Raw genomic sequence first — 24,972 nt, 5'->3', positions numbered from 1 at the left:
CCAAAATCTCAGAAACAAATGAATCTACCCTGTACTCAGCTTCATTAAAGAAGTTTATGTGTGCATGTTTGGATGGAGTATGTGCCACTACTGTACTGCTAACCTGCTACTTTAAACAACCAAAAGAAGTGGGCCACTAGTTCATCTGAGTTGACAATTTTCTAATGCTGGCAAGACAGCTGATTTATAAGCCAGTTCATATCTTATTAGCTGTATTACATATATCTATATGTACATATATTACATTTACATAGACACACACATATATATTCCTGACCCTGCCCCTCCTCCTGCCATTCCCAGACCTGCCAATGCAGCTTTGCTAGGAAGCAAGACCCAGGGAGCTATACTTTTAACACACTCCCCAGGTGATCATTATTCACAACGGCTTAAGAACCGCCAATGCCAAAACTAAACATTTTACCCTTCTCCTTCAATGTATTCCCTAGTTTATTTATTTCTCTTTACCACCTCCTTAGCATACATAAATGCAATGATCTGAATGTTGATTTGGCTTATAACTGTAGGATATCCCTTTAAGATTCATTATTTCATGCTTTGATAGCGTCAGAAAAACAAAGTAATCAGGTGACCTACCTCAAGAAGATCTCCTTCCGTAGAATGCCCAAATAATAGCTTCTGGGCCTCTACACTCCCTGAAGAATAGATATACACCTTCATTCCAGCCTCTCTCCATTTCCTGACTGCTGGAACTACATCTTCAAAGAACCTAGAGGAAAGACCACCAAGTTCAAATGCAGGAACACGTTATCTAGCCAGGTGAGAACCAGTCAAAATAGTTCTAACAGGGTTCTTTTATTTGTGCCCAAAGGGTGACCATGGGAAGCACCTCCAAGAGACTGCAAACTGCTGCCTATCGAACAAGCTTATCATCACTGGAGTTCCAGGATCCCCGCAGATTAGAAGCAACAATTTAGGTGGAGGGGAGAACAGTTTTTGACAGGCAGCCACACTCATGACAGTAAAGAGTGGGTCACAAATAAGAGATGAAATAAGTGGTTATTGAAATTCCCACTAGAAAAAAAAAAGTAGCAATTATATAATTTTCCATGTAATTCATGATAAGAGGTTAAATTATGTCTGGTGTGCCTTCAGAAAGCATGGAAATACCTTTAAAAAGATTTCCTCACAGACAATGAAAAGAAAACCATTTGAGGGTTCAAAGCTATTAATGTTTGATTAGCTAGAAAATGGAACTACATTTCTTGAGAACCAAGAAAACCTAAAATTTTACAATACAGAAATAAATGACATAACAAATCTATTAGAACACTATGTCATCTCGCATTAGCTTACCAGCAAACAGGGTCTAGCTTTTCTGACTCCTGACACTAAGGCCTGCTTCCCAGTTCTACAGGGTCTTCCATATTTGGTGGTGAAACTGTCGCAAAACAGGTGAAAAGAGAAGCACAAGGAACTTGGAATGTGGAACCAGTCATCTTTAACAGATGAACTGGAAAATGTCAGCAAAGTCTCCTACTGGCTAAAATAGCTTAATATATTCCACTAATTGAAGGAAAGAAATCAACTAGTTTGAAACCAGCACATACACCTGTGGGTTACTCTGTGCGTTTTCTGCAATCACAGACAGGATTCTTCCACGTTGAACTGTGCAGATTTTTTTGTTCCAATGCAGGGCTTAGAAGTCCCTGGTTTTGTGATTAAGGAAAGTCTGAGAGAAGGAAGGACTGACTAGTCCGAACATCCTCTCTTGCCTCCACCCTTTTGTGTTTTACAAAGTAAACTAGCAGATATTACCAGATGACTGGCCTATCCTGAAATCCTAATGCAGCCTTTAAAAAGTGGAAGCCCCCTAGGGCGTGTGGGTAGCTCAGTAAGTTCAGGTCACCCAGTCCTGGGATGGAGCCCTGCAGAGTCAGGCTCTGTGTTCAGCAGGGTGTCGGCTTATCCCTCTCCCTTTGCCCCTCCCCCTGCTCGTACATGCGCATCCCTCGCAATCTCTCTCTAATAAATAAATAAAATCTTAAAAAATATATATATGTATATATATTAAAAAGGAAGCCCCTTGTAAAGTACATAAAGGAATGGCATCTCATTTGACAGGAAAAGAAATGCAGCAACTAAAAGTAGTCTTGAATCTTAGGGTGTACATCAGGCAATGGCTTAAAATACTTAGTGGCACTGTCTTATTAAGAATTTCTGAGGGATCCCTGTGTGGCGCAGCGGTTTGGCGCCTGCCTTTGGCCCAGGGCGCGATCCTGGAGACCCGGGATCGAATCCCACATCGGGCTCCCGGTGCATGGAGCCTGCTTCTCCCTCTGCCTATGTCTCTACCTCTCTCTCTCTCTGTGACTATCATAAATAAATTAAAAAAAAAAAATAAAAAAAAAATAAAAAGTTTAAAAAAAAAAAAAAAAAGAATTTCTGGGCAAAAAAAAAAAAAAAAAAAGAATTTCCGGGCAGCCTAGGTGGCTCAGCGGTTTAGCACCCCCTTCAGCCCAGGGCATGATCCTGGAGACCCGGGATCGAGTCCCACATCAGGCTCCCTGCATGGAGCCTGCTTCTCCCTCTGCCTGTCTCTCTCTCTCTCTCTCTCTCTCTGTGTCTCTCATGAATAAATAAATAAAATCTTTAAAAACAAAAATTCTTAGCAGGGCACCTGACTGGCTCAGTCAGTAGAGGATACAACTTTTAATCTCAGGGTTGTAAATTTGACCCCCATGTTAGGTGTAGAGACCACTTAAAAATAAAATCTTAACAAAAAAAATTCCTTAGCAATACAGGACCCATGAGTTTCCTTCAACAGGAGGGCTCCCAGGAACACCACAACCAAGAGTCAGAGGGTCTGTGGAAGTTGCTGTAACAGCACAGGACAGTGATACCCCTGACATTTTGAGTAACCCTAAAAGGACACGTAAATAATTTCAAAGCATTCTTACTTCTGCAGCAGAGCAGAAAGCAGGTAATCTGACAGTTCTGAGAAACAGCTGAACAGTGCTGTCACTTGGCTATTAAAGATCAAATATGGGCAGCCCCGGTGGCGCAGCGGTTTAGCGCCGCCTGCAGCCCAGGGCGTGATCTGGAGACCCTGGATCGAGTCCCATGTCGGGCTCCCCACATGGAGCCTGCTTCTCCCTCTGCCTGTGTCTCTGCCTCTCTCTCTCTCTCTCTCTCTCTCTCTGCATCTCTATGAATAAATAAATAAAATCTTAAAAAAAAAAAAAGATCAAATATGACCAAGCTCAAAGAAGTCGCCATTTTCTAGGTAGCTGTTTTAAACCGGGCTAAAAGTCCTCATCCACCCCACAAAGCCAGGCACGCTGCTCTGGGGAGCTTAGCTGGGTGGAACGCTTTATCCTGGCTTTGAAAAAAAAAAAACAAACACCTGCTTATTAAAATAAAAAGAATGTTGATTTTATCTATTTTACTAATCACACAAACAACATTGGAGAGAGCGAGCCAGTGGAAAAATGTATTTGGTTTCAGGGCTGGTGGAATGTTTAGAGTTACTTGAGCAGCTACATACTCTGCTTTCATGCGTCCAGCTGCGAATGCTGCCCTCCACATGTGGCCCTGCAGCTGTTTCAGTGCTGTGGTCTTTCGGTCCAAAGACATCTGCCAGCACACATTATCCACCACAGCCTGGATCATCTGCGGCAGGTCATCTGCTCCATTCCCAGATGCGGCAGGGATGGGAACAGCCCCATCCAGGTGGGAATCCTCTTCAGCCTTTAAGTCACAAACAACACGAAATTTGTTTACTTGTTTTTTATAAAGATCACTTAAGATCTGAAAACCCAGCCGATCAACTTTCTCCAACTATCATTAACATCTAGCCCTGTTACTTACATTTTGGGGGGCTGATATGAATGCTTCCTAAAAGAAAGTGACTTATAATTAATAAATTACTTTGCTTTTCCTATATTGTTATAGCTGAAATTTAAATGGAGAGGCAGGGATCCCTGGGTGGCGCAGCGGTTTGGCGCCTGCCTTTGGCCCAGGGCGCAATCCTGGTGACCCGGGATCGAGTCCCCCGTCGGGCTCCCGGTGCATGGAGCCTGCTTCTCCCTCTGCCTGTGTCTCTGTCTCTCTCTCATCTCTCTCTGTGTGACTATCATAAATAAGTTAAAATAAATAAATAGGCATGTTGTACATGAGAAGAGACAGCATACAATGATAAAATGATATAGTAAGACCCAGTGTGTCGATTCACTTACTAGGATCAACAAACCAGGACTTTAATTAAATCTGGTCATTTTCTCTGTCCTATAATGAACTGAGGAATAAACAAAGAAAATGTCAAATCAGTTTATGCCAAAGATGGCAGAGGAGTAGATCTTAGTTTCGTCTGGTCCCAAGAATTCAACTAGATAGCTATTAAATCATTCTGAACACCTGCAAACTCAACCAGAGTTCTAAGGAAAGAATAGCTGCAACTCTACACATAGAAAAGAGACCACTTTCGGCAAGGTAAGAGGTGTGGAGAAGTGAATCCGAGGCGATATATGGGAAGATTAACTGCAGGTGGAAAAGACTCCGGCAGCTGGCACTGAAAAGTGACAGAGCAGTCGGGGTGAGGGATGTCCCTGCCAGAAAGGTGCTCAGGTGCCAAGCGGAGCAAAATCCTAGGTGGGACAGTGTGGCTTCAGGATCCTCGGGATCACAGGGGGGCTGGGAAGGGGGGAGAGGGGGAGGGAGGGCGCCTGAGTGTGGCATCGCAGAGTTCCCAGGCATTGGACCAGGGAAGCCAGCTGCAATCAGCGAGCCCAGGAGTGGGCCCTCAACTCCAGGTCTCCATAAACATCAAACCACAGCAGGGTTGGCGCAACTGCTCCCAGAGCAAGGGCCCAGGCAAGTGGCAGAACCTTAAAACCCTTCCCTTCCTTCTCTGGGAGGAGCAGCACAGCAGCATGCCAGAGTTTGGACACCTGAAAGGGGGTTGCGCATCCCTGAGACAGAAACGCTCAGTCACAGGCGAGGTGAGCAAGGAAGGTGGACGGGGAACACGCAGACAGGGGCAACTGATTCCTTTTCCTAGAGGGTGAATTGAGGGGTGGGGGGTGCGAGCTTTCAGCTCTGGGGCTGGAGAATGGGAGGCCGCCATTTTCACTCACATCCTCTAAAGTGGGGTGGAGAGCCTTCAGGGAACCAAAGGCACTGTAGAGCAATCTGAAGCAGATTACAGAGCCTGGCCCCTGTCAAGCGCAGTTTCACATGGGGCAGACACCTGAGAATCAGTGCAACAGGCCCCTCCCCCAGAAGATCAGTAAGAACGTCTGGCCAAGACCAAGTTTACCAATCACACAGAATTGCAAAACTCCAGCACTAGGGGAAAATAGTATACAGAATTAATGTTTTTTTTCTCCATGATTCTTTAGTTTTTCAGTATTTTTTTTCTTCTTTCTTTTTTCAACCAACTTATTTTTATCAACTTTTTAAAAAAATCTTTTTTAATTTTCATCTTTACAGTTACATTTATCTTTTCACTGTATTTAATTTTATTTTTGTATATACATAAAAGTTTTTCCTTCTTTACAATTTTGGGATGCAGTTTTTTCTAACAGACCAAAATACACCGAGAATCTAGTATATGGCTCTGTTCTCTTCACCTGTCATTTCATATCGACTTTTTTTTCCCCATTTTGTTAGTCTTTTTTAATTTTCATCTTTACAGTTATATTCTAACCCTTCAATGTATTTATTTTTTTTCTTCAATGTATTTAATTTATATTCCTTTATTTTTGTCTCTTAATTTTCATTTTTACAGTTTCATTTTATAGTCTATCCATTCATTGTATTTTATTTTTTTTGTACATATATGTTTTTCTTTTGTTACAATTTTGGGATCTAGTTTTCTAACAAAAAGACCAAAATACACAGGATACAGTATGTTGCTCTATTCTGTTCAACTGTCTGATTATATTCTCGCTCTCTTTTTTTTATTTTTTGGTTTCAGGTCTCTTCTGATTGGTTTAATGTATATTTCCCTGGAGTCCTTTCCATTTTAGTATTTTGTTCTGTCATTCATCTATTCTTCTCTGGACAGAATGACAAGACAGAAAAACTCATCTCAAAAAAAGAGAAAAGAGGAAGTACTGATTGCCAGAGACCTAGCCAGTATGGACATAAGTAAGATGTTGAAACTAGAATTCAGAATAACTATTATAAAGATACTAGCTGAGCTTGAAAAAAAGTAAAGAAGACACTTGAGAATTCCTTTCTGGAGAAATAAAAGAACTAAAATCCAATCAAGTTGAAATAAAAAAGGCCATTATTAAGATGCAATAAAAAAATGGAGGCTCTAATTGCTAGGATAAATAAGGCAGAAGAGCAAATTAGTGATATAGAAGACAAAATGATAGAGAATAAAGAAGCTGAGTAATAGATAAATAACCACTGAATCACGAGGGGAGAATTCGAGAGAAAATTGATACCATAAAGCAAAACAGTATTAGAATAACTGGGGTCCCAGAGGAAGAGGAAAGAGAGAGAGGAGCAGAAGGTATATTGGAGCAAATTATAGCAGAGAACATTCCTAACCTGCGGAAGGAAAGAGGCATTCAAGTCCAGATAGCACAGAGAACCACCAATAAAACCAATAAAAATAGGTCAATACTCCAACATATAATAGTGCAAATAGTTACAAATCTCAGAAACAAAGAAAATCCCGAAAGTAGCCTGGGAATAAGAGATCTGTAACCTAAAAGGGTAGAAATATTAGACTGGCAGCAGACCTACCCATAGAGACCTCGAAGGCCAGAATGGACTGGCATGATATATTCAGGGTACTAAATGAAAAAAATACACATCCAAGAATACTTTATGCAGCTATGATGTCTTTCAAAACAGGAGAAGAGATAAAAAGCTTCCAGTACAAACAGAAAGAAAAGAATTTATGATCACCAAACAGCCTTACAAGAAATATTAAAAGGGATCCTTCAGGAATCCCTTGGGTGGCTCAGTAGTTTAGCACCTGCCTTCAGCCCAGGGTGTGATCCTGGAGTCCTGGGATCGAGTCCCACATCGGGTTTCCTGCCTGGAGCCTGCTTCTCCCTCTGCTTGTGTCTCTGCCTCTCTTCTGTGTGTCTCTCATGAATAAATAAATAAAATCTTTAAATAATAATAATAATAAAAGGGATCCTTCAAACAAAGAGGGAGCCCAAAAGTTACATACACCAGAAAAGTAGAGATAATATACAGAAACAGTGACTTTAATAAGTAATACAGTGTGGGATCCCTGGGTGGCGCAGCGGTTTGGCGCCTGCCTTTGGCCCAGGGCGCGATCCTGGAGACCCGGGATCGAATCCCATATCAGGCTCCCGGTGCATGGAGCCTGCTTCTCCCTCTGCCTGTGTCTCTGCCTCTCTCTCTCTCTCTCTCTGTGACTATCATAAGTAAATTAAAAAAAAAAAAAAAAAAAAAAAGTAATACAGTGGCACTAAATTTGTTATCTTTCAATAGTTACTCTAAATGTAAATGCACTAAATGCCCCAATCAAAAGACATATGGTATCAGATTGATATGCTGTCTGCAAGAGACTCACATTAGACCCAAAGATGCCTCCAGATTGAAAGTGAGGGGGTAGAGAACCACTTGTCATGCTAATGGACGTCAAAAGAAAGCTGGGGTGGCTTTTAGATTTTAAACAAATTAGATTTTAAACCAAAGACTGGGGATGCCTGGGTGGGTCAGTGGTTAAAGCATCTGCCTTCGGCTCAGGGCGTGATCCTAGAGTCCTGGGATTGAGTCCCATATCGGGCTCCCTGCATGGAGCCTGCTTTTCCCTCTGCCTGTATCTCTGCCTCTCTCTGTGTGTCTCTCATGAATAAATAAATAAAATCTCTTAAAAAAATAAATAAATAAATAAACCAAAGACAGTAATAAGAGATGAGGAAGGATACTACATCATAATTAAACAGTCTATCCAACAAGGAGATCTAACAATTGGGGCAGCCCCAGTGGCCCAGCAGGTTTGGCGCTGCCTTTGGCCCGGGGTGTGATCCTGGAGACCCGGGATCGAGTCCCATGTCAGGCTCCCTGCATGGAGCCTGCTTCTCCCTCTGCCTGTGTCTCTAACTCTCTCTCTCTGTGTCCCTCATGAATAAATAAAATCCTAAAAAGAAAGGAAGGAAGGAAGGAAGGAAGGAAGGAAGGAAGGAAGGAAGGAAGGAAGGAAAAAGAGGAGAGAGCACAACCAACATCAAAGAAATACAAACAATTATAAGAACATATTATGAGCAACTATATGACAACAAATTGGGCAATCTGGAAAAAAATGGATACATTCCTAGAGACATATAAACCACCAAAACCGAAACAGGAAGAAACAGAAGATCTGAACAGACCCATAACCAGTCCGAAAATTGAAGCAGTCATCAAAAACCTCCCAACAAACAAGAATCCAGGGTCAGATGGCTTCCCAACAAAATTCTACCATTTATTTTTTTTAAGATTTTATTTATTTATTCATGATAGACATAGAGAGAGACAGAGAGAGAGAGGCAGAGACACAGAAGGAGGGAGAAGCAGGCTCCATGCCGGGAGCCCGACGTGAGACTCGATCCCGGGACTCCAGGATCGTGCCCTGGGCCAAAGGCAGGTGCTAAACGGCTGAGCCACCCAGGGATCCCAACATTTATTTTTTTATTCATGAGAGACACACAGAGAGAGAGGCAGAGACATAGAGGGAGAAGCAGGCTCCTAACAGGGAGCCCAATGCGGGACTTGATCCCCAAACCTGGGATCACACACTGAGCTGAAGGCAGACACTCAACTGCTAAGCTATGCAAGCATCCCTCTACCAAACATTTAAAGAAGAATTAATATCTGAAGTTGTTTCAAAAAACAGAAATGGAAGGAAAACTTCCAAACTCTTTCTATGAAGACAGCATTACTTTGATCCCCAAACCAGACAAAGACCCCCACCAAAAAGGAGAATTACAGACCAATATCCCTGATGAACATGGATGCAAAAATTCTCACTTAAATACCAGCCAACAGGATCCAACAGTACATTAAAAGGATTATTCACCACAACCAAGTGGGTTTATTCCTGGGCTGCAAGGATGGTTCAACATCCACAAATCAGTCAACGTGATATGCTACATTAACAAAACAAGAACTATATAATCCTTTCAATAGAGGCAGAAAAAAGCATTTAACAAAGTACAGCATTCGTTCTTGATTAAAACTCTTCAGTGTAAGGAGAGAGGGAACATACCTCAATATCATGAAAGGCATCTACAAAAAGCCCACAACAAATATCATTCTCAATGGGGAAAAACTGAGGCCTTACCCCTAAGATCAGGAATATGACAGGAATGTCCACTATCATCACTGCTGCTCAACATGGTATTAGAAGTCCTAGCCTCAGCAATCAGACAACAAAAAGAAATAAAAGACATCTGAGTCAGCAAAGAAGTCAAACTCACTTTCTGCAGATGACATGACACTCACTAAAGACTCCACCCCAAAACTGTTAGAACTCATACAGGAATTCAGTAAAGTGGCAGGATATAAAATCAATGCACAGAAATCAGTTGTGTTTCTATATACTAACAATGAGACAGGAGAAAGGGAAATTAAGAAATCAATCCCATTTACAATTGCACCCAAAACCGTAAGATACGTAGGAATAAGCCTAACCAAAGAGGCAAAGGATCTGTACTCAGAAAACTACAAAACCCCTGAAAGAAATTGAGGAAGATACAAAGGAATAGAAAAACGTTCCATGCTCATTGGTTTGGAAGGACAATTATTGTTAAAATGTCTATGCTACCTAGAGCAATCTATACATTCAATGCAATCCTTATCAAAATAGCATACATTTTTCACAGAATTGGAACAAATAATCCTAAAATTTGTATGGAACCAGAGAAGACCACTAAAAGCCAAGATTGTTAAAAAAGAAAACCAAAACTGGTGGCATCACAATTCCGGACTTCAAACTCTATTACAAAGCTGTAATCAAGACATCATGGTACTGGCACAAAAATAGACACATAGATCAATAGAACAGAACAGGGAACCCAGAAATGGACCCCCCGACTCTATGGTCAACTCATCTTTGACAAAGCAGGAAAGAATATCCAATGGAAAAAAGTCTCTCCAACAAATACGGCTGGGAAAACTGGACAGCTACATACAGAAGAATGAAACTGGACCGTTTCCTCACACCATACACAAAAAACAGACTCAAAATGGGAAGAAAGACCTAAACATGAGACAGGAATCCATCAAAATCCTAGAGGAGAACACAGAACGCAACCTCTCTGACCTCGGCTGCATCAACTTCTTGCTAGGTATGTCTCCAAAGGCAACAGAAACAAAGGCAAAAATGAACTATTAGGAACTCATCAAGCTAAAAAGCTTTTTGTACAGAAACAGTCGACAAAACCAAAAAACCAACAGAATGGGAGAAGACATTTGCAAATGACATATCAGATAGAGGGCTAATATCCAAGATCTATAAAGAACTTATCAAATTCAACACCAAAAGAACAAATAATCCAATCAAGAAATGGGCAGAAGACATGAACAGACATTTCTCCAAAAAAGACACAGAAATGGCCAACAGACACATAAAAAAAGTGCTGAATATCACTTAGCATCAGGGAAATACAAATCAAAAGTACAGTGAGTGGGGCACTTGGGTAGCTCAATGGTTGAGCGTCTGCCTTTGGCTCAGGTCATGATCCCTGGGTCCTAGGACCAAGTCCCACATCAAGCTCCCCACAAGGAGCCTGCTTCTCCCTCTGCCTATGTCTCTGCCTCTCTCTCTGTGTCTCTCATGAATAAATAAATAAAATCGTAAAAAGAAAGTACCATGAGATACCACCTCAACCAATCAGAATGGTGAAAATGAAGAAGTCAGGAAACGACAGATGTTGGTGAGGATACAGAGAAAGGGGAACCCTCATTCATGTTGTTGGGATCACAAGCTGGTGTAGTCACTGTGGAAAACAGTATGGAGGTTTCTGAAAAAATTGAAAATGAGCTACCCTACAACTCAGCAATTGCACTACTGGGTATTTACCCCAAAGATACAAATGCAGTGATCTAAAGGGGCACCTGCACCCCAGTGTTTATAGCAGCAATGTGTACAAGAGCCAAATTAAGAGCCCAGATGTCCATCGATAGATTAATGGATAAAAGATGTGGTGTGTACACACATACATACACACACACACACACACACACACACACAGAGGAATACTACTCAGCCACCAAAAAACCAAAATCTTGCCATTTGCAACAACATGGATAGAACTAGAGGATATTATGCTAAATGAAATAAGTCAATCAGAGAAAGACAATATGGTATCACTTATATGTGGAATTGAAACAAAACAGAGGCTCATGGGGGCAAAGAGGAAACATAAAACACAACAAAATCAGAGAGGGAGACAAACCATAAAAGACTCTTAATCATAGGAAACAGACTGAGGGTTGCTGGAGGAGAGGGAGGTGAGAGGATGGGGTAACTGGGTGATGGACAATAAGGAGGGCACGTAATGAGCACTAGGTGTTATATAAGACTGATGAATCACCGACCTCTACCTATGAAGCTGATAATACATTATATGTTAATTAATTGAATTTAAACAAAAATTTTATTTTTTTTCAAGTTTTTATTTATTTCTTAAAAAAAAAATTTTATGCGATCAAAATGGCTCCAGGGAGAGGCAACTATAAAGACAGTAAACTGCCATGATCTTGTCGTTTAATGAAGTAGTGTGAATCCCTAAGCAGGTAAGTCGCTACCACTTCCACGTCCTGTAAATCCAGAATGCTTATTTTACAATATGTTTAGAGCACATTCTAAGTCTCTAGGCATCCTCAATTCTCAGACACATGGGAATGTAGAAGCAATGGAAGAGAAATGGCCCAACCTGTTTCCTCAAAAGACTGACATCCTGCTGGCACTCCTCTTCTTCCCAGTGTGTCTGCAGATACTCTTTAACATTTTCTTTGATGTAAGGAAATAAAATGTCCTAGATAAACAAGTTAAAAAACAAAACAAACGATTAGCTTTAGTCATTTAAGTTCAACAATCTCATTTTTGCTAACTGGAGCAAGTAAGCCACTGAAAACTACATTGGGAATATGAAATATCTGCTGTGCATATATGAGTGAAACAGAATCAAAGGGCAATAAACAAATGAACTAGGTCAAGAGTCAGAAAACTATGGCTTGAGGACCAAAATCAATCTACCTCCTGCTTTTGTAAATGAAAGTTGTTTTTTTTATTTTTTTTAAAGTAAGCTCTACACCCAATGTGGTGCTTGAACTCACAACCCTGAGATCAACAATCACATGCTCTACCGATTGAGTCAGCCAGGCATCCCCTATAAGTGAAGTTTTACTGGAAACAGCCACACTCATGTGGTTACAGCATCAGTGGCTACTTTGGGGCCACAATGGTAGAGTTGAATATTTGTAACCAAGACCACACGGTCCATAAGTCTATTTGTTTAGCCCTTTATAGATATAATCGAGACTCCTAAACTAGGTTGCTAGACCACAGGTCCTTGAGGGCTGGGATCAAGTACACCTCGCTCATAGCTATATCGTTGATACACACAGTATTTGGCATAAGGACATGACTCAAATATCTGCAAGAGTGGTGTCCATGCACAACAAATGCTTTAAAAAAAATTTAGCACCATGATTCTTTCTTGTTAATCAGACTACCTATAGAACACATATAAGACAGTGACGGGCAAGACAACTCAAAAATAAATACCCTGTCAGTAATCCATACATTGGCAAGGTGATTTCTTTTAGGTCAAAATTTTTATTTACTTACAATTGAGCATATGTACCTTTTCAGATCAAATGTGGCACACTCAATAATTATTTCAGTGTCCACTAGAGGGCATGGAAAAGAGAATCAAAAAGAAAAAAATAAATCTGAGTCCCTTTTCTCAATAAGCTTAGGAATCTAGTGGGGGACAAGAAGATGGCAGGCAAATGAAGACTTGCAATGTGGTGCAATGGGTGAGACAAGCAGAGGAGGAGCAGAATGTTGTACAATCCTAGAGTGTGATGACTGCAACAGTCTTAGCAATAACCCATCTAAAAAAGCAGAAAATGAATACACTAGGAGTGTAGACCCCAAGTATACAACTCAGAGGTCTTATATTTTAAGGAAAACCATATAATCAAGTAGAGCTCAAGGAATCTGTGTATTTAAACTCATTCACTTATTTATTTATTCAAATATTACTGAATGCCCTTTATAACTTCCAGTTACAAAATAAATAATTCACAGGGATACAAAGTACAGCAAAGAGAATATAGTCAATAACACTAATAACTTTGTATGGTTATGGATAATTAAGCTTATTGTGATCATTTCCTAATGTATATTGTATATGTCTCAGGTTCCAATGTCCACCTGAAACTAATATAATAGCGTTTGTCAACTATATATCAACAACAAAAAAAGAAAAATGAATGAATAAATAGTAGGGCTGAAGCATTTACCTCTCTTCATAATACATTATTCAAATTTCACCTGCCCTAGTAAAAATAAAGAAGTCATTCAATTTTGCTGGTTCTCATGCGGCATCCCAGTAAGTAATGGATCATTCCCCATGTTCAATAGTATACAACAAGTAAACTGTTCGGCGTACTTGACAGAAGAGTCTTGTTTAAGCTCAATAAAAACTCATTCCTGATCTCAAAGAAGGAAAATGAAGAGCTGAGACTGACAGCTTGCTTTTTCTCTAAGACATTCCTTTTCCATACTGATATACTTCTGTTTTTCTTTAAATACTTGGTTTTCTCATCCTGCCCTACATCGTTACCCTCCTTATCCTTCCTTTCACCTACTTACTCTGCCCCACTCATGTACTGTGGTAGGATGAAAGCTGCTCCCCCTGCCCCACTCAAGCATGCCCTCTGAGAGGATGGAGAAAAACTGAAGATTTTGTGCACACACAGCCAGTCCTCTCCTCAGCACATACCACAAACTCTAACACATGTGCACAAAAAGTAAAGTAGAAAAATGTTTATTGCAGTACTGGGTGTAACAAAAATCAATGGAAGCAACTTAAATCTTCATCAGCTAGAGAACAGATAAACTCAGGTATATTCATTCATATTCTAAATCAATATATAGCGGTTAAAAATCAATGTACTGAAATTATAATAACAAACATGAATATAAACTCTAATATAAATAAACTAACAAAATGAGAGGTACTCAAGAATCTGCTATATCTAATATTTCATTTCTTTAAGATCTGAAACAAAATAATATAAAATCTAATTAGCTTTGTGGTGGGTTCATGGTCATTACATTAATCCTTTTTCTTCCTTATTTAAAACGTCTCACAATTAAAAAACAAGCCAACTTTGATCCCTCATCCTCTACCTGCTTCTTTCTCACTTGGTCATCCTCCTCCAATGTCCTATCTCCATTCCCCAACTCTCAACTGGAAACATTCCAGGGAGTGGGGGATGTTGGTTAGACTCAGGGCCTCCCAATAACTGAAAAGTTGAAATACTCAAAAGGTATAAAAACACAATGGGGCATCTGGGGTGGCTCAGTGGTTGAGCATCTGCCTTTGGCTCAAGTCATGATCCCAGGGTCCTGGGATCGAGTTCCACATTGGGCTCCCCACAGGGAGCCTGCTTCTCCCTCTGCCTGTGTCTCTCCCCCCCTCTCTATGTCTCTCATGAAAAAATAAATACAACCTTAAAAAAAAATTTTTTTTAAAGAACCTTAAAAAAAAATGCATGCAGTGCTACAGACTACCTTGTGCTTCACAAAGCCCAACTTCCCATATCCAGTTTTACTAGTCCCAAAAACAATTTATGAAGAGCCTGTGAATCCTGAGAGCCCAAGTCCTTCACCTCTGGGGGAGAAGAGAAGAGTACAGACTCTAGGCAGTATGCTAGACTGGGTCCTACCTTTTGCCTTCTATTGCTGTGTTCAACTTAACTTCTCCAAGCCTCTGTTTTCACATCTGCTAAATGGGAATGATAGTACCAAGCATGGTCATTGTAGCAATCAGAGATAGAAAGCACCTAGATCTTACCACTTACTATATTCTCCAGCACAAACAAACATTTAAACTGGGCAAGGATCACCTTTGACCCAAATTTAGTAATAAATAATAGCAGAGAAGTTCCCAGAGGATAAATCACAAGGACAATCAATTCATACGTTCAACTTTTACTGAGGACCTACTGAGTGCCAGACACCTCTGATAACTAAGTTATGAACACAGCCTCTCTCCTCAGAGGACTCACAGAAATAAAGGGTGCAAGGTTTTAAATAATTGTAAACTTTTAGGAAAAGCTTTAAAACTTAGAGATTAAGGCAGCCTGGGTGGCTCAGTGGTTTAGCACCGCCTTCAACCCAGGGCATGATCCTGGAGACCCGGGATTGAGTCCTGTGTCAGGCTTCCTGCATGGAGCCTGCTTCTCCCTCTGCCTGTGTCTCTGCCCCCTCTCTGTGTCTCGTGAAGAAATAAATAAAAATAAAAGTTAGAGATTACTTTAGAATTCCTGATCATCCAATTTGCCCCTTTCCCCTAGACCTAAAACTACCATCTGCACTGAGTAAACACACAAGCTTGGCAATGAAGGCAGAACTTAGTATAACCTGTGGAGTATCAAGACTACTTGGGACTGACATGATAGCAGACTTCGACTTTAGTGCAAAAGTGTTATTGCATCATATAAAAGTACATGGCGCAAATAACTAAATCATGAAGATTTTATCCTCTTCTTTCAACATACTTTTTGAGCAACTTTTTTTATAAGATAAATAAAATGCCTTCAAGTTGCTTATTTTTTAAAGAACCAATAATTATATGAATTGTATGTGTTTTGATAATGCATAAGAATGCTCTAATAAAAACAGACTTTGTAAACCTAATGTTTATCACCCAACCCTACCCATTGAACATTTTCAGGCTTTAAAAGTAATTCCAGGGAACCCTGGGTGGTGCAGCGGTTTGGCGCCTGCCTTTGGCCCAGGGCACGATCCTGGAGACCTGGGATCAGGTCCCACGTCGGGCTCCTGGTGCATGGAGCCTGCTTCTCCCTCTGCCTGTGTCTCTGCCTCTCTCTCTCTCTCTCTCTGTGTGTGGGACTATCATGAATAAATAGAAATTTAAAATAAAATAAAATAAAATAAAATAAAAGTAATTCCAGAAAAAACTGTGACGACAAATGTTTTAACTTCAGTCATAAGCCATCTATGGGTAATTCCAGAATATTATAGTATTAAAAAATGCTGCAATAAACCCAGGGTTCTATAAATGTGTGAAATACTTTGGTCCACCAAGCACCTAAGGCACTGATATGGTTAAGTAGTACACATAACAAAAGACCATAAAACTAAATAAGAGTATTCATCTTTCAGGAGACTATGGTCAAGGTCCACTAAATGCTGGAGGGGATACTATAGAAACAGGAATTTTATTATTCCACGTAGCTCACTGGTAACTTTCTGAAAGAGCCCCATTAAGGCTCCTGAAGGGCCACAACATTTCTGAACATCTAATTAAAGAAGGCACCTCATTAATGTTTAGAAGTCCAAATATGGATCTGCTCTACGGTCAAGTGATTGTTTCAATAAAAAGGTCATAGAATCAATAAGAATAAAATAGTTGCTGTAATGTTTACCCAAGTCTCCTTTGAGGAAAATGGATAATAATAAAAAGGCAATGGGTAATACTTAGAGTACTGCTATTTAAAGAAACTATTTTAAAAGCCTTCCACCGAACCACTACAGCATAACAAATGATTTCAAGTATTTGAGAACTTCAAACTTTTTTATCCAGGGGTGCCTGCCTTATTTCAAATAAAAATGAAATAAAATATTTTTAAAAGTAAAAATAAACAAATAAAACTTTTTCAGCCAGAAGATTAAACAACACAAAGGCAGTATTGATGGACTATTTTTCTATTAATCTCAGAAGTAGAAAGCAAAGGAAAATTAAGTGGCTTGATGGGTCTTAGAAACAAATCACATTCTCTAAATAAGAAATAAAACAGGTTACAAATATACTACATAAACCCATCCTAGGGAATATCTAATGCACAGAACGAAATCGAGGGGAACATGGCTATTTACAAAGTTTCTCGCTGGGTCAGGAAATTGCAAGGAAAAAACTTTTTTGCATGACTATTTTCTGCAATGACAGTATATAATCTTTGTAATTGAGGTATAACTGACATATATTAGTTTCAGGTGTACAACATAGTGATTTGTTATATGCATATAATATTGTGAAATGACCATAAGCCTAATTAAACATCCATCACCACAAATTTTTTCTTGTGATGAGAACTTTTAAGATCTACTTTCTAAGCAACCTTCAAATATACAATAACAGTATCATTAACTATAGTCACCATGCTGAACATTACAAGCCAGGGCTTAATTATTTTATAATTGGAAGTTTGTACCCGCTTGGACACTTTCAATGATGGGAATTTGCTACTTCTTGGAGTGGTCCAATGCCATCTGTCAGACACCTTCAGCAGTTGTGGTATTAAAATTGCTCCTTAAATATCCTTCCTGAAGACCATACTAGCAACTACCAGAAGTTTCGTGCTCTCATTGCTATATGGGGCCACAGAGGCTCTATCTTCAATGGGGCAAGTAGGGACGTAACCCTTCCCCTTGGAAAGCAGAAGCTTTTAGGAATGAACATTAGATTTCATCATCTACATTGAAATTGAATTAATAAATGCATTGCTAGATAAGAAAAAATTATCTTCTAAATCCTATTAAGGAGATCAATTTAAGAAAGATAAACTATAATTAACTGCAATGAATCACATCACACAAGGAAAGGTTATCATTACAAGGGGCTAGTAGCTGGGATATGGTTTTAAAAAGAGGCACAGGGACACCTGGGTGGCTCAGCAGGTGAGCGTCTGCCTTTGGCTCAGGACGTGATCCCGGAGTTCCGGGATCGAATTCTGCATCGGGCTCCTGCATGGAGCCTGCTTCTCCTCCCTCTGCCTGTGTCTCTGCCTCTCTCTGTGTGTCTCTCATAAATAAATAAAATCTTTAAAAATAACAAATAAATAAATAAATAAATAAATAAATAAATAACGGGGGGGATCCCTGGGTGGCGCAGTGGTTTAGCGCCTGCCTTTGGCCCAGGGCGCGATCCTGGAGACCCAGGATCGAATCCCACATCGGGCTCCTGGTGCATGGAGCCTGCCTCTCCCTCTGCCTGTGTCTCTGCCTCTCTCTTTCTCTCTCTCTCTCTCTGTGACTATCATAAATAAATAAAAATTTAAAAAATAATAATAATAATAATAATAATAAAGAAACACAGAGACAGATATCAGTATCTCTGGAGTTTCAGAGAAGGTAACCTGATTGCCCTAGAGTTCTAGCCCCTAAGCAGTGGAAGGCAAATGGAAGGAACTGACTTGGTTTTTTTTTTTGTACCCCAGAAAGAGAGCAGGGAGAGAAGCTTAAGCAGGCTCCACGTCCAGCAGAGAGCCCAACGCAGGGCTCAATCTCATAACCCTGAGATCGTGAATCATGACCTGAGCCAAAACCAAGAGTCAGAGGATTAACCATTGAGTCACCCAGGCACCCTAACAATTACCTTTTTGAATCCACCTGCCATCCCTATGAGGTGACCCCTCTGAACACATGAAGAAGCTGAGGTCCAAAAAAGGTTTCACTGCTGGTATAGAAGTAAAGGCAGGATTCAAATCCAGGCTATCAAAACCCATGCCTAAGCCTATCCAACTCTGTGGATGGATGACTTCAGGGAGCACTTCTCACTGGGACCACCCAATTCCCTGGATCTGGTATTCTCTACAGAAATTTCTAATAAACCTTTGGTTTCTCAAATACATTTGTATTAAGAAAATGGGAGATTTGGGTTTACGGGGCAGTTCTGTAACATTTATAATAAATAGTAGCAATAATACAAGCAGTTATAGTAAGAGTGGGAGTAACTGCCAACATTTACTGAGCCTGTTATTCCAGGCACCTCTATCTATAGTCAATCTTTAGTGACTTCATCTAATCTCAAGATTTTAAAAACTATCTATTGCTGATGATCCTCAAATCCATAGCTTTAGCATGGACCTTCTCCCTGAACTACCAAGCACTCTAAATTTATTCAATGAATTGATTAATGAATGGTCTAAAAGATCTCATTTCAAATCTCATAACCCTATGAAACAACTGCTATTATTTCTTCCATTTTTATACACGCATATAAAGGTTAAATACAAACAGACTACAGTAACAATTTATCAATCGGGTCTTTTTTTTCTTTTTTTTTGATTTGAAGAGCCAGATCCCGGAGTTTCATCCTCCTGGCTACAGGGATCTAATGAGCTTAACTGAACCTACAAGGCCTAGCCCAGGGGTCAGCCAGCCTCTTGGAGCATACCAAGTGAACTGCCCAACACTGGCCTGACCATGGCTCCTCTCCAAAGTCCCACCCAGGTCCCACTGCCATGATTACCACTAGTTTCCAAATTATGAATCTTAGTGTCTCTTTACTCAGTGAAGGGTGTCAGTCGCACACTTTTTAGACTTAAAGAACTTGTTAGAAGGTCACATAATCAATTATTGAAAAAAATAATCAAGTTAATGCAGCCCTCATGTACACACCCTCAGGACAAAGAATCCTCCTTTTCTGTATTGAAGACTTCTGTCTTTGAAAAGAAATCCACGCTTCTGAAATGGAGTCCCCTGGGAAGAGGTCCCGGGAGGCCCCAGGAAGGCCTCTGAAGACAGGGCTATTGACTATCCACACATACTTTACAACAGGAGTGATGGAGAACTGGATACAACAGGCTCACAGAAGGCTGGCTTCCTCATCCCTGACTCCCTCCCACCTCCACCAAAGCCAATTTTGAAAATTAAAAATTGAGTTAATAAATATGAAAATCCAAAGTATCACACAGAAATAAGCTTTTACTATAAAAAGAATGTCTTTCTTTAGTTAAGGGATAACATGGGGGTAAGCTGTAAGAATGGAAAATTTTAAGAATCATCATACAAGGGAGGACTTCTCAGAGCTAAATACAGGTTGTCCTTAAAAAGTTTATCTGGGGGCAGCCCGGGTGGCTCAGTGGTTTAGCGCCGCCTTCAGCCCAGGGCCTGATCCTGGAGACCTGGGATCGAGTCCCACATCGGGCTCCCTGCACGGAGCCTGCTTCTCCTTCTGCCTGGGTCTCTGCCTCTCTTTCTCTCTGTCTCTCATAAATAAATAAAATCTTAAAAAAAAAAAAAAGCTAAAAAAATAAAAAATAAAAATAAAAAAATAAAGCTTATCTGAGCAAGAGAGAGGCCTACCTACATATTTAAAAAGTGCTGTATATTATAATTGGTGCCTGGGGAGTAGATCAGACTACATTTCTTTGAATAATCTCAATTATTGTATGCATTGGAAAAAGTCAGAAGGAACGTTCACCAAATTCTTAATGGTCACTCTAGGTGGCAGGAGCAAAAGAAGACATTCACTCTCTAAGCTATATTCTTCTGTAATATTTGCAATTTATAATTCCTCTATCCTCACAGTAACAGATATAAGTTTACATAGGTTAATAATTTAGCTTTTCAACTTAATTTTAGTTGTTAATAAAATTTCTATCTGTCAGGGTGCCTGGGTGGCTCAGTGGTTGAGTGTCTGCCTTTGGCTCAAGTTGTGACCCCAGGGTCCTGGGATGGAGTGCTTCTCCCTCTGCCTCTGTCTCTCTTCCTGTGTCTCTCATGAATAAATAAATAAAACCTTTAAAATATAAAAAATAAAACTTCCATTTTTCATGATTTTTTTTTAAGGTAAGCTCTACCCTCAACGGGGTTTGAACTTAAAATCCTGAGATCAAGAGTTGCATGCTCTTCTGGCTGAGCCATCCAGGCACCCCTCTTTCATAGTCTTTAATGTCCATTTTTAGCTCATTTTTTCCTTTGGACTTCTAGGTTTTAGAAATGTTGGATTATGGGATCCCTGGGTGGCACAGCGGTTTGGCGCCTGCCTTTGGCCCAGGGCGCGATCCTGGAGACCCGGGATCGAATCCCACGTCGGGCTTCCGGTGCATGAAGCCTGCTTCTCTCTCTGCCTGTGTCTCTGCCCCTCTCTTTCTCTCTCTCTCTCTGTGTGACTATCATGAATAAATAAATAAAATCTTTAAAAAAAAAATTTTAAAAAAAAAGAAATGTTGGATTAATAGAAATTCTAATGTCACCCTGGAAACACTGCAGTTAAGTTGCATGTGTTCAAATAAGTAGCATCTTAAGGAATTCTGAAATAGCAAGGATAGCAGAGGCTAGGAGAAACTTAATCTCAGCCATGCCCATTCTGGAATGCATCATACCACCATCACAAAGCATCGACTGAATGCCTTATGTGATTTTGAATTTCTAGGTTTTAGATTGTACGGGGTCCCAATCAATTCATATGTACAAAGTTTAGCTATATAACTGTAGGCCATTACCCTAATAACCTACCAGGCTTTCTATCTTATAAGGAAATTAAACAGATGCTATTAAAATTTTAAAAAGGGGTGCCTGGGTGGTGCAGTTGGTTCAGTCTGCCTCCGGCCCAGGCCATGATGATCCCAGAATCCTAGAAATGAGCCCGCATCTGGCCCTCTGCTCAGCGAGGGTTTGCTTCTCTCCTCTGCCCCCAGCCTCCACTCATGCACGCTCTCTCTCTCTCTAATATATAAATAAAGTATTTAAGGACACAAATACAACACAAAACAAAGGCAGCACATGCTGCAGTGGCAAATGCATGGCCCCATAAAAATGTGAGGACTCTAAAATTCCTGCCTAAACAAAGTTCTTTAAGAGCAGAAGTCAAGTCTTACCTATGTATTCCCATGACCTAGCACAATAAATATTTAAGTTAATGAGTACATGGAACCAACCTGCACTTGGAGAGGAAAAAAGTATTACATTCCAAGCTGGAGGAACAGTAGTGGCATAAAAGAACATGACCTGAATAGGCATGTTTAGCTATAAGTGTAACAGAGCACACCCGGGTGGCTCAGTGGTTGAGCGTCTGCCTTCGGCTCAAGGCATGATCTTGGGGTCCTGGTATCAAGTCCTACATTGGGCTCCCCATAGGGAGCCTGCTTCTCCATCTCCCTGTGTCTCCACCTCTCTCTCTCAGTGTCTCTCATGAATAAATAACATCTTAAAAAAAAAAAAAAAACGTGTAACAGAATAGTGGGATAGGAAATTGGAAAACCCTGTTCAAAAAAAAAAAAAAACCTGTTCACTGAAGTTCAGGAATTGAAACTTTATCTCTTAGCCAACAGGAAACCACAAAGGAATTCCATGATGCAAAGACAACTCATTTATATACCTGTCTTCCTTATTGGTTCCATGAGGATGATGGCTGGGTCTTAAGGATTTTGGATCCCTAGCAGAGCCTGGCACATGATAGGTATTCAAATAAACGTGACAGAGGGAAGGAAAGATTATGCAAGTGCTGTGACACAAAATGATCTGGAATAAGAGACCAGAAATTCAGATCAGTAGTGCTTTCCATCCACTTTTTTTTTTTTTAAGATTTTATTTATTTATTCAAGAGAGACACGGAGAGGCAGAGAGAAACAGAGACATAGGCAGAGGGAGAAGCAGACTCCATGCAAGGAGCCCAATGCGGGACTCAATCCCAGGACTCCAGAATCACACCCTGAGCCAAAGGCAGATGCTCAACCACTGAGCCACCCAGGCATCCCTCCATCCGTTTCTTGATATACTCAGACCCAGTACAGTGATTCTCCAAAGGCTCTTCCCTTTGCTTCTGGTTGAACCAACAAAAATCCTCTCACATACCATTATGGGTATATCTCCCTTTGGGAAACAGTACTAAGCAATAGGGAAAGTTTGGAGGAATGTTAAACAAACCACCAACAGCTACTTTTCAAGAAAGTCCTGCCATTCCAATGCTTCCACAAATTATTTGAGATTAGACATGTTTTGGGTCCCGTTCTTACCATATTTTTGACTTGGGTCATAAGCAAAGGTGGAGGTAAAAAAAATGGTAAAAAAATGTGAAGCAGGTGGGTTTCAGTAAAGTCACTTTTCCTTAGTGACTCTTCACAAGCGCTTTCTGTATTAGTCTGGCACTTCTTGCATTACTCTGTTTCTTTTATTTTTTTAAGATTTTATTTATTTATTCATGAGAAACACAGATAGGGAGGCAGAGACATTGGCAGAGGGAGAAGCAGGCTCGGATGTGGGACTCGATCCCAGGACCCCGGGATCACAACCTCAACCAAAGGCAGACACTCAACCACTGAGCCGCCCAGGTGCACCTATAATCACTGTTTCTATGGAACTTTATAATTTTCAAAGTCTTTTGCATTCCACTTCATTCAGTCTTCATCACCACCTTATAAGCACAACAGATCCTATTACCTCATCCCTGCAGGTGAAAAAGCCTTAAGTTCATAGAGTGAATGAAGACAGGGAATATGACTCAATTGGAGTTACTGGTGTCAATAATAAACAGCACAGACAGAAAGAGTTTCTAATTTGCTGTGCCTTGAGGGTTGTCTTTTAGTAGCTTCCTATTGAGGGCAGAATGGGCATCATATACTTCTCATGCTGAAAACATGAGAAGCAATAATACTTCAATGGATGTTAAATAATTCAAAAGGATGTTAAACTGAAGTTGGGATATACTATCAGACGACACGAGCTCTCTTCCTGGAAAGACCATAAACTTAACATAGCAGTTTTCATGAGAAAGAAATGTCAACTTCAACATTTCCCAATTATTATCCCCTAAAATATACTGCTGAAATATAAAAGAACATAAAAGAGTAAATTACAACCATTGTTAAATAATCAAGAATACATTATCCATTTCTAAAAGTGTTTTAACATAAAATATATCTCAAAAAAATTTATTAAACACCAGGAAAAGTATACAAGCAGGATTACGTTTTTAAAGGGAATCAAGAGGGCACCTGGCAGGCTCAGTCTGTGGAGTGTGCGAATCTTGATCTTGGGGTTGAGTTCAAGTCCCACAATGCAGGCACCTGGGTGGCTCAGTGGGGTAAGCATCTGTCTTTGCTCAGGTCATGATCCTGGAGTCCCAGAATCAAGCCCCGCAACAGATTGCCTGCTCAATGCAGAGCCAGCTTCTCCCTCTCCCTCTGTCCCTCTGCTCCCCACTCATGTTCTCTCTCTCACATAAATAAATAAATAAATATCTTCAGGACTTATATTGGGTGTAGAGTCTGCTTAAAAATAATATCTTAGGGCAGCCCCGGTGGCGCAGAGGTTTAGCGCCACCTGCAGCCTGGGGTGTGATCCTGGAGACCCAGGATCGAGTCCCACATCAGGCTTTCTGCGTGGAGCCTGCTTCCTCCTCCGCCTGTGTCTCTGCCTCTCTCTTCGCTCTCTCTGAATGAATGAATAAATAAAATCTTAAAAAAAAAAAAAAAAAAAAAGAAAGAAAGAAAGAAAACAATTCTTTAGGAAAAAAAAATAATATCTTAAAAAATAGGCGCTTGGGCCTAGGTGGCTCAGTCAAATGTCTAACTCTTGGTTTCAGCTCAGGTCATGATCTCATGGGTCCCGGGATAATAAAAAAAATTATTTTAAACAAATAATCTTTAAAAATAAATACAATTAAAATCTTTTTATCATTTTGACTTTCAATTAAATCGGTATCTGCTATTTCAAATAAATATTATTTATAGGATCAAGGATTTGTCTAATTCATATTTCCTAACATATAAAGTTTAGTTTGAGGGATGCCTGGGTGGCTCAGCAGTTGAGCGTCTGTCTTTGGCTCAGGGCATGATCCTGGAGTCCTGGGATCGAGTCCCACTTTGGGCTCCCTGCAAGGAGTCCGCCGCTTCTCCCTCTGCCTGTGTCTCTCATGAATAAATAAATAAAATCTTTAAAAAAAAATAGTTTAGTCTGAGATCTTTTCTTCCCCTTAGTCTAATTCAAAACCTTGCCAAATATCTCATTCTCTAAGGTAAAACTCCAGCCCCTACACTGTCTTTACC

General features: G+C 40.3%; 1 protein-coding gene across 5 annotated transcripts in view; it reads right to left on the bottom strand.

Annotated features, from left to right (window-relative positions):
* The window catches only part of ENOPH1 (enolase-phosphatase 1), a 42,105-nt gene that overhangs the window by 9,652 nt on the left and 7,481 nt on the right, over nt 1-24,972 (bottom strand). For 4 of the 5 annotated variants that reach the window (XM_077882697.1, XM_077882698.1, XM_077882700.1 and 1 more), the window contains 3 exons: nt 11,874-11,975; nt 3,509-3,711; nt 598-730 (listed from right to left, as the gene is read on the bottom strand). In XM_077882697.1, coding sequence (XP_077738823.1) covers nt 598-730; nt 3,509-3,711; nt 11,874-11,975 — 438 coding nt within the window. The remainder of the gene's footprint in view (nt 1-597; nt 731-3,508; nt 3,712-11,873; nt 11,976-24,972) is intronic. The other variant, XM_077882701.1, reaches the window with a different exon arrangement.

This window comes from Canis aureus, chromosome 33 (assembly GCF_053574225.1).
Source record: "Canis aureus isolate CA01 chromosome 33, VMU_Caureus_v.1.0, whole genome shotgun sequence".
NCBI lineage: Eukaryota > Metazoa > Chordata > Mammalia > Carnivora > Canidae > Canis > Canis aureus.
This window is presented reverse-complemented; position numbering and strand designations above follow the sequence as displayed.